The sequence below is a fragment of the Anopheles nili genome, chromosome 2 (genome assembly GCF_943737925.1).
Source record: "Anopheles nili chromosome 2, idAnoNiliSN_F5_01, whole genome shotgun sequence".
Taxonomy (NCBI): domain Eukaryota; kingdom Metazoa; phylum Arthropoda; class Insecta; order Diptera; family Culicidae; genus Anopheles; species Anopheles nili.
The window spans coordinates 69053203-69065622 of NC_071291.1; the positions used below are offsets into that span (position 1 = coordinate 69053203).

Genomic DNA, 12420 nt, shown 5'->3' on the forward strand with positions numbered 1-12420 from the left:
TATTTCCTCGAATTCACCCTCGTTTGCTGAGCTCCCCTGTGCCACCTCGTGAATCCGCACCCATATCGAACCAACCTTAGTCTCCAGGCGTGCCTCCAAAAAAACCGGCTCCCACCGTGCTCCGCGAACGCTCGGTATCAAATTTCACGCTTCACCAGACGAGATGCACGAGCCATTCGTCCGCTTGATCGGATGGGAAACGGCTCGACGTGACCAGTTCGGTAGCAAACCCGAGGACCGCCATCCGACGGCGCTCTAATTCCTCCTAGATCAACGTCAAGTGGAAACTTTTTTTTTCTTACAAAAAACTCACGCGTTCGGTTTAGGACGTTTTTTTTTTCTTTTTTTGGCAGGTAAAGGTTTTTGAGCCCTGTGGTCTCTAATTCCATAAGTTCATGCCCGAAGCTTCGAGGTGTCCGCGGTTCTAGGAAATTTTAGAGTCAAGATCATGCTGTGAAGGGATTTATTCGTCGCTACAAGATTACTCTTACACAGCTTTACACCACTCCAAGCCCTTTACAAATCATGGCTTCAAGAGGGTTTCTTTTTACTTTTTTCACCCCGTAATTATAACGTTCTGTTTATCATATGACTAATAAATGCACCCAACCAGCGTTCGTCTACGCTGCAAGAGCCGGGAAAATGCTCATCCATTTTCCATGCGCACCGTCGCTTCATAATTGACGAACTGCACCCAATCATCCATGTCTGCGTCGTGGCTAAGCAAAACCACAAAATGCGATTCTCCCCACCCCATCCCTGGTGCGTTTCGTCCCCCAAACGTTCAACTTTCCCCACTCTGTCCACTCAGTTTGCAAAAAAACACCGTCTTCAACCCGCATTCCACAATGCGACAAACCGAACGAGGAGCTAATTTTTCTCATACCCCCACCGATGGCGTAGTTGTTTGCGTGGTGCTACGAACGAGCTAAGGGACAAAAATGGCGCCTCGAGCATTGTCGTCTTTTTCCAGCCGTCGGAAAAAAAGGCGCCCGCTCAAACCGAACGGACCAACCCAACAATGGCCTCCGTTTGTCGCAGTGGTCGTTTGAAATTTCCGCTCGTGAGCCGAATGTGAGGTGGGACAAAAAGACAAGGCGAAAGGAGGCAGTTGGAAAAATAATATAAGGCAGCTCGATACATCGACAACAGGCCCAAGGCTACGATAAGCGCGATGGGCTTTCACGTTCGCCGGTCTGGTGGTTGGCCTTGCCGACGTGAGCAACGCAGCAAGCGCTGCGGGCAGAAGTATAAATAAAGCAAGGCCTGCTCATCGCGCGAAATGGGTAGCCTGAGCAGCCCCGGAGCAAGCTTGTGCGGGTGATATGGTGTTTTTTGAGGCTTATTTAAGCGTACAAGTGTGTGACAATCGTTTGAGTTGATTATAGAACTGACCTTGAAAGGCTTACAGCGCAGCTTACACAAACCGTGTAAATTAGTTGCAGTTGGCTGGTTGGCTACAGTATTGCTAGATACTTTCAAATTTCTAGGTTCACTTTCTTATGGTCTGAACATGATTTTGAAAGCAACCAACGCAAATACGCACATCCTAACTAAACCAAAACTTTCATAAATTTGGTTAATTACTTAGTCATTACCTATTCTTCGACACTTGCAGTGGCATTGCAAAATTAATAAGCGGTCTCTGTCAGCAAAGATGGGGAAATTTTCTGTAGTAATCGTCAATTCTACCATGTCATCCACTAACCGATGTCAGATCAAACGGAAACTGTGGCTACAATTACCCTGTACGTGGACAGAATGCTCATCGCATTCGGTAGAGTGTTCCACACTCTCAAACCACTGCCAGCCCTGTCTTCAGTGTGGACTACAATTGTCAAATCATCAGACACGTGTGGACTTCGAGCGCTGATATTGAAATCAACAACCTCACAGTAGTGACCGCGATAAGCGCAAACCCATCATAAACCCATCGCTAATGATAGGCGCACCGTTCGGCGGCAATTTCCATTCGAATGCACACAAATACGCACGCCAAGGCGGACAAAGTCTAGCCATGCACCGTGGGCACTAATTAGCGGTTCTAGCGCTCACCGGGACGACCTGCCTGGCCGGATGAGCGTGTTTTACTTTACTCGGAAACTATTAAATGCCACAACTGCTGGGTATCATGCGATTGAGCAGCGGGCGGGAAACAAACACGAATGTCATTGAGAAAAATTGATGGGAAAAGCGACGATCGAGTGAATGAAAGTATCGGCATGACACGGTGAATGGGTAGCATTGTGCAGACGAATACTCGAACGAATGCTCTCACATTTACGCATTGTTTTGCTCGGGATGCACTCGAGATGCGCATCCATTCACAAACTGCAGTGAATGTACGCTCTGTCAGTGCCATGGTTTGGTAGCTGATTAAATTACATGCCACCGAGCTACAACGAGGAGGGATTGGCGAATGGAGCTCAATGAGTACGCACGTCGAGGAAACCCCTACTTCCGGTTGGGCATGAACTTGAATTTGTTCTCCATATTGATAGCCCCTCGATGCACCCGAAAGTGCAATTGTAATCAACTCAAGCATAAGGCGGATCTAAAATCCTTTGTGGTCAGTAGTAGCAGCACCAAAGCGGTGGAAGCCAAAGTAATATTAAACAAAGTCAATGTCACAACTTGGTTCCTTTATCAAACATAATCAGCATTGAACAAATCACGGTACAAAAACATGCCTAATCATTAACCCACGATAAATATATAATGGTTGATCAGCTTAATCAAGCCCTGTTGGTCACAAAACCATTTTTAATTCCACTGCAACACCCTAACCCCTCTCAGAACGGCCATTTTATTCGATTGTACGCTCGCTTGTCCGGCTTCCGGACGTTAAATATCGACATGAAAGCCAATGTAAGGCAAAAGCCGTTCCGGTAACCTGCCCTTCCGGGAGCCAATCGGTCTGTGAAATCAATATTGCTTTTTAAGGGCTATGGAAAACCAGGGAGCAAAAACAAACACACACACACACACACGCACCCTTTTGAAGCGGCCCGTTCCCAGCAATCCGCCCATCACGTGACATTTCGAATCCGTTCAACGAAAAGCCGTTGTACGCGGTTCGCACGTCCTGCCCAACCGTGCGGTATTACGCTGCTGGGCTTTTTTTTCACTGCTTCTTCCTTCTACTCTCTCGTCTTCCTGCCGAACTGCGGGAAGAAATTTGACGAAATTATCCCACCGTGGCTGCGTGCACCGGGCACCCAGTGGCTAATTAATGGGTTGATTTCCCCGGCACCGGCGTTTGTCAATGCCCGCACACCGGATCGGGGCTTCATTTTGCATGTCCCTTTTGTGGGCCTGTGCAGGGTAGGCGGGAACCAGCCGGACGAGGTGGACTACACGACGATTATACCACCGACGCCGAAGGGCACGCGGTTTCGAGGAAAAATAAATCGTGAGCCATTTTCGAGAAAGTTTACGCAATTATCCGTCCCGGGCTAGCTACCGAATCTAGAAAAGGAGTGGACCTCTGAAAACCCACGAAGCGGTAATAAACCCAATGATACCTACCATTGTAATTCCGGTCGTCACGAAAGCTCCTCGAAAAAGAGTTACTTTTTTTCTATCTCTTTTCTGTTTTGCCCGCCTAACTGATTTTTTTTTCTCCATGTGGCATTTTGTCCAGGGAGGGTGTTATTATAACTAAAACTGTGCTTCGAAAAACGATCACGAACGGCTGCTCGGTAGCTTGGAAGGGTTCGTGGCTCCACGGTAAGATGTCGCGCTCTTCCCACGTCTCTATCTGCCCGCTCGCGGACCATCACTTGGCCGCTCGAGTCCAAACTGGCCGCGACAAACGAAGCATGGCTGACGGGCACGGACCACCACGAATCAATAATTTAATTAGGACGCTCCGCATCCGAACGTCAGAATATCGCACGTGCACGTCTCCTACTGATCGAATCGGCGGGACAACCGAGGACCGGTACGGACCGGTGGGGCTGAGAAAAATAAGGAGCACGCACGTTAGCGCAAATGGCGGGAAAAAAGGAAGGGAGACACAAAAAAAAAGCGTTATGTCACTCTGTACGCAAAAATACTGCCCCCGGGTGTGGAATGGGGTCCTCCAGGGTGAAATAACTCACTCGCAATGATCCGTAACGCTGACCGAAAGGGAAGCGCGTTAGTGCCCCCAAGCCCGCCATGTGCTGCGTACCACGGGCCACGGGCAACGTGTGCCTCGCCAGGCCTTTTACGTATACGACCGTGTTTGGCGTTTAATAAAATTAAACTTGTAAGAATCAATCCTTCACACCTCGCAACCGGCTCAGCTTTCAGCGTGTCAGCTCGCATTCGAACTCGTCCATCAAACCCCGGTCAGGTCAACGTGCGCACTCGCTCTTCCTGGCTTCACTCTTTCGCTCTCTCTCTCTTGCGTGCTCAAATGGCCAGCGACCAGCGAAAATTCAGTCTGATCGAATTGCCCAGAATGGGCGGCATAAAAAATTGCGTGCCGATCAACGGGGAAGAATTTGTGGTGCGATGCGTGTAGTGCTTTCTGCTTTTGTTTTACCCTTAGTGCGGGTTTTTTTCTGGCCTGATTTTTAGGCTTTTCTTCTGGTGTCAGTTGACGCCTGGGTTGGAAATTGAACCCGACCCTCGGAGTTCATCGCCACCGGGAGAAATGTGCGTACCTGGAGTGTCAGATCCGTCGCACTTTGACCTGTACACACGGGGCTCGGCAGTGGCTTCTGCTGTTGGGTTATGCTGTAGGTCATGCTTAAGCTCTGTATTTGGAGGTTCTGCTTACGGGGTCCTACCGGACGCTGTTTTAGAGCTGAGCTAACCAGATGTTAAAGCAATTCGATTGAATGAAGCCCTCTGCATCAGAAGACCCTATCATAACGACGTCTAAATGAGAACAAAATGGAGACGCTTTTTTCCCACCACGCAGACTTGCATTCTCTATTTCGGCAACGATGAAACTGGGGAATAAATGAAAAACATTATGAACTAACGAATGTCTGATTTACATTTACATTTTACAGAATTACATTCACTCAAGCAACATTTCAAGCAGCATGCAACGGTGAAAATTTGATGCATACTCGTCGGCTAATCGACATGTCGAGCAGCTGCTCGAATTTATGCATGGGAAGCGTTTATTTCCCTATTTACCAACCAACACGTGGCGTGAAGCGTTTTATTTTCAAACCATATAAAACGCTTCATGTAATCGTTTCAAACGGTCTCTTTCTTTTGTTTTGAGACGGCAATTCATTGAAAGATATGTATTTCGTGTGTTAAAAGGCTCAAATATCACCCAAATAACTTCCTGTATTGTCATTATCATTCGCTTTATCAAACTGATCAACAACAGGTCTCGTTGCGTGACCTTCAAACTATTTGTTAACGCAGGATTCCCTTCTCGCGAGGATCGATGGTGGGCTGAATCAGCATTTCGAATCATCAAACATGCCCAACAGAACAACTGGAGAAACTCTCAATTTGTTTGGCATGGGAAATACCACCCTGTTTTAGTTACTGTCAATGTTATCGAACCAAAATGGCTCTTGACAAGCAACCGGCATGCAACATGCGTACTACATCATCACTTATCAAGACGCTAAACTAACGTTTCATTGATGGTGACGAGCCGATAACGCCGCCGCTACTGACACCCGGCGTGTTTGTACGGTTGGGACGACATAATACGATCTCCTCGTAAATCTATGACCCCGTTCATGTCGCCTCAAACCAGTCCCAACGAGCCATTGATGGACATATGACGGGCACAGTGCTTGTACACCTGCCATCGGTACAGTGGAGGAACGGGAACTTGTTTCATTGGTCGTGATTGCTTATCAGGTGGCTGGAGCCATTGAGGTGTAGCATCGAAGAACGTTTGTAGCGCTATATATATCTCACCCTGAAGGAACCGAAGGACATACGGTATAGTGCGTCAGTAACCAACCACAATGCAACGCTTCCTAATCCTCGCGGCCTTGATTGCCGCAGCGAGCGCACAGGTAAGCAATTATTTGGCGAAAAATGCGATGCTTTTTGCACTATACATCGCTTTTTACGCCCCAATAGCTCTGCAAATCCCCGGGTGAGCTCGTTCCGAACCCGATGAACTGCAAGCAGTTCTTTATGTGTCGGTCGGGCCGCACCATCCTGTTCTCCTGCCCGGACAACACACTCTTCAACCCGCGCACGCGAGTCTGTGACCTAACCAACCGCGTTCACTGCGAATTCGGTGAGCTCCCATCGAGCGTCATTTCGTCCGCCATCAAAGCCCAACCGTCCCAGATCGAGCATACGGTCACGGCCTGCATCAACCGTCCGGTTGCCATGCTGCTGGCCAACAACGCTGACTGTAGCCGCTTCTACCAGTGCTCAGTAACCGGTGCCATCGGATTCGAGTGTCCGATCGGTACGCTGTTCGACTCGCGTCAGAAGATGTGTATGGAGCGTGAGGTGGCCATCTGTGGAACCGTAGCAGAGCCCAATCCTCCGATACTTCTGCCACCCGTGCAACTGCCCCCGTTTCTGCCCCCGGTTCTGCCACCAGTTCTGCCTCCTACGCTTCCGATCGTACCACCCTCGCTGCCCGTGCAGCCTCCAAGCAACCTGAACAGTCTGCAGATGCTGTGCCGTGGAAAGCCGATTGGTGCGAAGATCCGTAACCCGTCCAACTGCCAACAGTTCGTCAATTGCATCGGCACGGAGCTGCTGCGTTTCACCAGCTGCCCGACCGGCACTGCCTTCGACGATGTCCGCAAGGTTTGTGATTGGGTGCAGAACGTCAAGTGCTAGTGTGTTCGTCCACGGCCAGCCTTTAGCCGTTGCCGGGTGGGGAGTTTCTCTGTCGGAGAGATGCATTGATGGTATTAGAGCACGGAGGGGATATATATGCATGTACGATACAATGCTATTCAGCAATGTTACCTTTAATAAACAAGCAAGTCGACTTTTCGACCACAAAAACACAAACAAATAAAAAAAAGACTCTACGGTATTTGATACTGGTCAGTGGCTTCTATTTTTAATTGAATTTTCGGACTATCAGCAAAGCAAGCTATCGTTTCGTTGCCAGTTCTTTTTATGAAAATGTTGAAATGTTACAATGTTACAGATCTGATGTTCTTGGACATCCTGTTAATTCGATTTCGTCAAAAGCGCTTGCAACAGCAAAATAATGTAGACTTTGGTAAGACTATAAGGCTAATAAGATCAATTATAAGATAGAATGATTATTGTACCAAACTTGTTCGGTAGTTCAACTTCTTCAATGTTGCTTTGAAAGGCATCATTTTAATCGTTCCTATCAACCACTGTGACTCCTAGAATAAGCTCTTCTAGCTATTTGAACCCTTAATTAGTAAAACAATCTATGGGACAGCTAACAAGAGAATATGCTCCATGCTGCAAAGACGATGAAACAAGATTCTAGCAAAGAATTTCTCAACTTACCTTGTTCGAACACATTTCTTTCAAAAAGACACACCACTTCCTCGAACCGGTTTGAACCAAGAACGAAGAAAAATCAGTACTTTATTTCACTAGCAACCACCCCGGGGCCCGGGCTACACGAGTCTTTTCGCGTGCTTATCACTGCGATAAGCAATAACTAACACAGTTACGTAAGTTCTTTCGAAGAATGTTATTACAAAATGAGAATTCGTCCACCGGCGCACTTGTCCGGACGCTTGAACGAAACTATACGCACAAATCGAACCGTTAAAGCTATCAATCATAACACTAAACGACACCAAAACCGAAATGAAAAATGGAAAATCGAAACGGAGTTCGACGCCTTCCACACGCAATGGCCGTGTTTCCGGGGGTATCCTGCGGGTAAAGCTTAAAATGATTTCATCATCTTCATCATCCGTTTATCGCACTAGAAAAGTGGGTAACATCTTTGGCATTCTTGAGGATGATACTACGCGCCCTCGGCGACGGTGGTGTTTGCTTATATTCTGCCTATATTTTTTTTTTCAATCGACACCCACCCACTCGGCGCATCCTATTTGTATGCTTTTATGTAATAAAAATAGTTTATGGCTTGTATAGTAGAGTTTACCTCTCTATTCCTCTGTTCTCGTTCATGGTCGATTTTTTTTCGACTTTAACCCATCGGTGAGTTCTGCCCTGCTACTAATCTGCTCTTCAATAAATGTCAATATAATGTCGATTCGATATAAAACAGCTAATATATTCGTCTTTTATATTTTATGAGTACGGCAAATGGCGCTTTAGCTAAACGGGTTTGTTGTATGTTTGGTTTTCTTTGATTACTTTTTGTTTTAAATCTCATTCGTGTATAACAACTAGTACGTTATTGGCTGGCGAAGCTAAAACCAACTACTACGAATATGAAGTTCGAAAAAGGGGATTTTTGCGTGCATTTTTTGTTTATTTGTTTTGGTTCCTCTTTGCTTGAGGAGTGCTTATCGGTATTTGGTGAGTGGTAACATGATGTCTCCTTCCGCATTCCATGTGGAGCTTCCCATTTCCGGTTAGTCACATGTGTTCCTGTCTATATCGTTAACATCACTTTGGCTTACGCGAGGAGTAACGCGTGATATCTGGTTTCATCCGTTTACCTTCTCTAACGTTCCCATTACACTGTCGATTACGGAACCCAGTCTAAATGATTAGTTGCATTGGTTTTCACTACGCCAAGAAACCGTCGTGTTTCAGTTGAGTGGGTTTTGTTTTTGTTTGTTTGTTTGTCTGTGGGTTCCGCTATATAGCAAACATTGAAGAGATGTCGAATTTACCACCGATTGAGAAACGTTTATCGCTTACAGCTACAAGTTTTTAATTTAGTTTATCATCCTGAACGGCTCTTGCCATCGACCACGACTACGTCCTTGCCACGTTGATTCGCTTTGCGCCATATTTCTTATCAAATTGTTAAAACGTCTACGTTTTCCGATGTATAATAGAGGGAGCTGGTTTATATGTATGTATATCAATGCTTAAACGTACCACATGCGGCTAACAAGATTCGTGTGATAAGGTAACATTCAGAAGGTGCACAAGGGTTGATCGAGTCGATTTAACATTGTTCCCAAAGATTCGCTTTCGCGTCGGTATGGTTTTTCGCTTATAAATTCTAAAACTACAACCGACACCGTCTCGTCCACCATCGCAATTCCGGTTCCGTTCACAGATCCGTCTCACCCACCGGAAGCACACACACACACCTACGCAAATGCAATCCTGGGCCTGGGTCTGACTTCCTCCGCCCAGCGTTGACCTTTCGGGAGAATTCACACCGTCGGTGTCGTAACCATCGGCAGGGAAGTATGTTTTTTTATATGTTTGATGAGTGCAGAAACCCCAAGTCATCGGTCATACATGCAAAAATGAATGTCATTTAAGTCGGAGCATGTGTCGCTCTTCCAAACCAGCTCGCATTTAGCCGTCCATATCGCACACGGTGAAAATGCAGCGCGCATACAGAAGCCAGCTCGGCGCGTTAGGTTTTTTTTCGCTTTACTGTTTGCCGTTATTGCACACACGTGTGGGAAGAAATTATTTGATCGCAGAAAAGCCCGTAAGCTGCTTATCGAAAGAAAGGAGGTGCAGGTGCGCTACGTTTTAAGCATTGAGCTTTGGGGTTGCAATGCGCCACGCAATGTAGAGGTCCTTGCTCGGGAGTGAGGAAGGAAAAACAACACCGGTCAGTTGTGGTGGGAGGAAAAGAAAATTGCATCTGATAACGAAGTAAACATGTGTCCTGGAAACGACCGCCTGTGCATAAAGCTATTTGATGCAGCATCAGGCAGCAGGCTAGAGAAACTGCAATATTTCTTGGTAGCGACAACATTCACAACTTTGATTACCTAACTGGACAATACCTTGATCGCTGTATGTTTTTATTCTTAGAATGTCAAAGATTGAATTTTACTAAACATTTCGATACTGAAAACACTCTAGCTGTAATTAAATTCTGTGATGGTGATACAAATAAATTTCATTTTAACTTCCAAAGCTCAACTGTCAACTCAAAAACTATGCATATCTGCCTAGAAGTGTCTCCATCAAACCTTGCATGTGATGCTAAATTCATTCAGCAGTTTTGAATGACAATCAGTGCTCTGGAGATCAAATTTCCTAGAACATAAGACAGCTCTAGTTCGAAATATTTAATCGAGCTAAAAGCGCAACGTAGCATGTCTGGTTTACAGTTGTTGACTACAATAAAATATGCGCGACAACAATCTACCCCCGGTTGTCTGGCGAGATGGAACGGGAATCCCATTTATTTCACCCCAAATGATCTTATCGGGCGCATCCAAACAAGAAAACTCATAATTTCCACTTCGCGTTCACAATTCGTTCGAGTTTGCGACCCAATACGTATTATTACACTACACTTTTCCGGCTTTTCTCCCACTGAGGCTCTTTTGCCTCCCCGGAGCGCGACAAACAGATTAAAAACTTTGTAAATTTTCCCATTTTTACCCTGGGCCGAAATTTGCTGCTCTTGGTGGGGTGCCCATGAGGGTTGCTTTGCAGAAGATTGCGAGAATTAGTTTCTACATTTTCTTCAAGCTCGTGATAAAGCTAAGCTGGCAACAAATTTAATGTCGTACTGCCACGGCTTTAGGTGCAGCGGTAGGCAAATCATCCAAATAAAAGAAATGATAATTTGAACCAGATCATTGTTCGTCTACCACGCTATAATGAACCGTAATCGAAACGAACGTTGAGGCCGGAAGCAAATGCTCCCTTGAGGCGATGTTGCTTTTTTTTGCTTTCTTTTTCACTCACCCTTTGTAGATGGCTTCCAGGAAAGCCAGCCCTTTCACGCCTATCCCGCGTCGAGGTGGGATGAGAATAATTTTATTTCACGCGAGAGTGTTTGCATATTTTACATTCCCTTCATGTCACTCGAGACGTAACCACTTCCCAAACCCATTAGGTGGTATGCCAAAAGAAAAAAAAATACATACTTCCTGCCTTTTTTTGCTTTAAATCTAGCGGTCTCTTCACATAGCCGACATTCCCGATCGTACCAACCGCTTGGTCGCTTCTAAGAAAGCAGCCCACTGAAATGTTTAGTGGAAAGCAAAAAAAGCACCTGATGAAAAACTTTCTCTCCCACGGAAGACGAGCACCGGGGATCGCATCTGATGCGGGGCACGATTATTGTGCTTTGATCTCAGCAGGGCACGTTTTCTTGCGAAAGGTCGGTACGAATCCTAGCAGGGTAATGCTCCCCGCAATCTGCTAGAGTGGGTGGGAAATTTCAAAATCAAATTCTAGCCAACTTCTGGCAGCTATAGCCTGAGCTTTCCGCCACGTCAGACCAACGTGGGAACGGCGAAAAAGCCGGCCGCCATTTTACGACACTTAAGCGGAGCCGCTCAAGCCGGAGCTCATCTCGTTTTATGCGCACGGTAAATTGGATCGCTGGGAATCGTATTTCGAATCGCTCGAATCGCTTCCACCGCATTTTCTAGCTGCTTTTTGTCGCCCCCACCCCGGTAGCCATTCCCAGCGGTGGTAAAAATATTCACTGTCCGCACGCAACACCGCAGCCCATGGCATGATGGAGGCGCCTGGTGTTTTCTAGCAAACGACGCACGCATACCGCGCCGTTAAGTGTTGGGCGTAATTAAAAGTAATTAAAACTCGATACAATGTTTCAGCCAACGACATTCTTCTGGTCACATGCGCCCGTTCGTCGCGTTTTATCATTTATCATAATTAACTCACTCCCGAAGAGGCGTTCCCGGTGCGTCGCGAATGGAAATTCCATCAGCAGCCGCCCGATCGTAGCTCTAATGGAAATGAAAGCTCGAGACCACCAAAAAAGCGAACGAAAAATGGTCTGTGTCATACGCCGCACCGGTCAGACGCGTCCCGGACGATGAAAAGTTAATACCAAAAGCCGGAATGGAAGTGGCAAAAATTGAATCAAATTCTGGCACGTGCCGGAGAAGAATAAGAATACCGTTCCTTCGTGGGGCGCTGGTGAGATGCTGCTGGTCTCAGATGTAGATGGCAATGAATCTGAGGGCTTGCCACAACTCCCCAGAGCAAAGTGACACATTATTGACGTTAATGGCATTAGCCGGCGACGTGGAGACGCCTGCTACTCTGGGTGCACATTAGCCAGAGCCGTCTGAAAGCGAATGCTAATTGCACCGGTAAAAATGGCGGCCTGTGTCACGCGATCAGACCCGGCAGCAGGTACACCCGATCGGTTTTCTTATCGCACAGAAGCAATGGCGCCCTGAAAGCCAATCGATTTAAAGCGAGCTTTCATTCCTTTGTTCACGCGCGCAATTACCGCTGGGAGGCGCTAATTGAAGCCATTTACTACCGGCGTTGGGTGGCTCGTTGAGGAGAAGAAGAAACCTCCCGAGTAGACCGTGTGGGAGTTCGAGACATGCTTTTATGTTTATCTGCCCATCACCTGCTAATCAGCTACTGGCT

The 12420-nt window shown here is 46.7% G+C and overlaps 1 protein-coding gene across 1 annotated transcript; it reads left to right on the top strand.

The window, feature by feature from the left end:
• The first annotated feature begins 5849 nt into the window (after positions 1-5849).
• LOC128720886 (probable endochitinase) lies at positions 5850-6777 on the top strand. The gene is made up of 2 exons (XM_053814585.1): positions 5850-5987; positions 6055-6777. The coding sequence occupies exons 1-2, from the start codon at positions 5937-5939 to the stop codon at positions 6775-6777; spliced, it is 774 nt and encodes a 257-aa protein (XP_053670560.1). The 5' UTR covers positions 5850-5936.
• The last annotated feature ends 5643 nt before the right edge of the window (positions 6778-12420 follow it).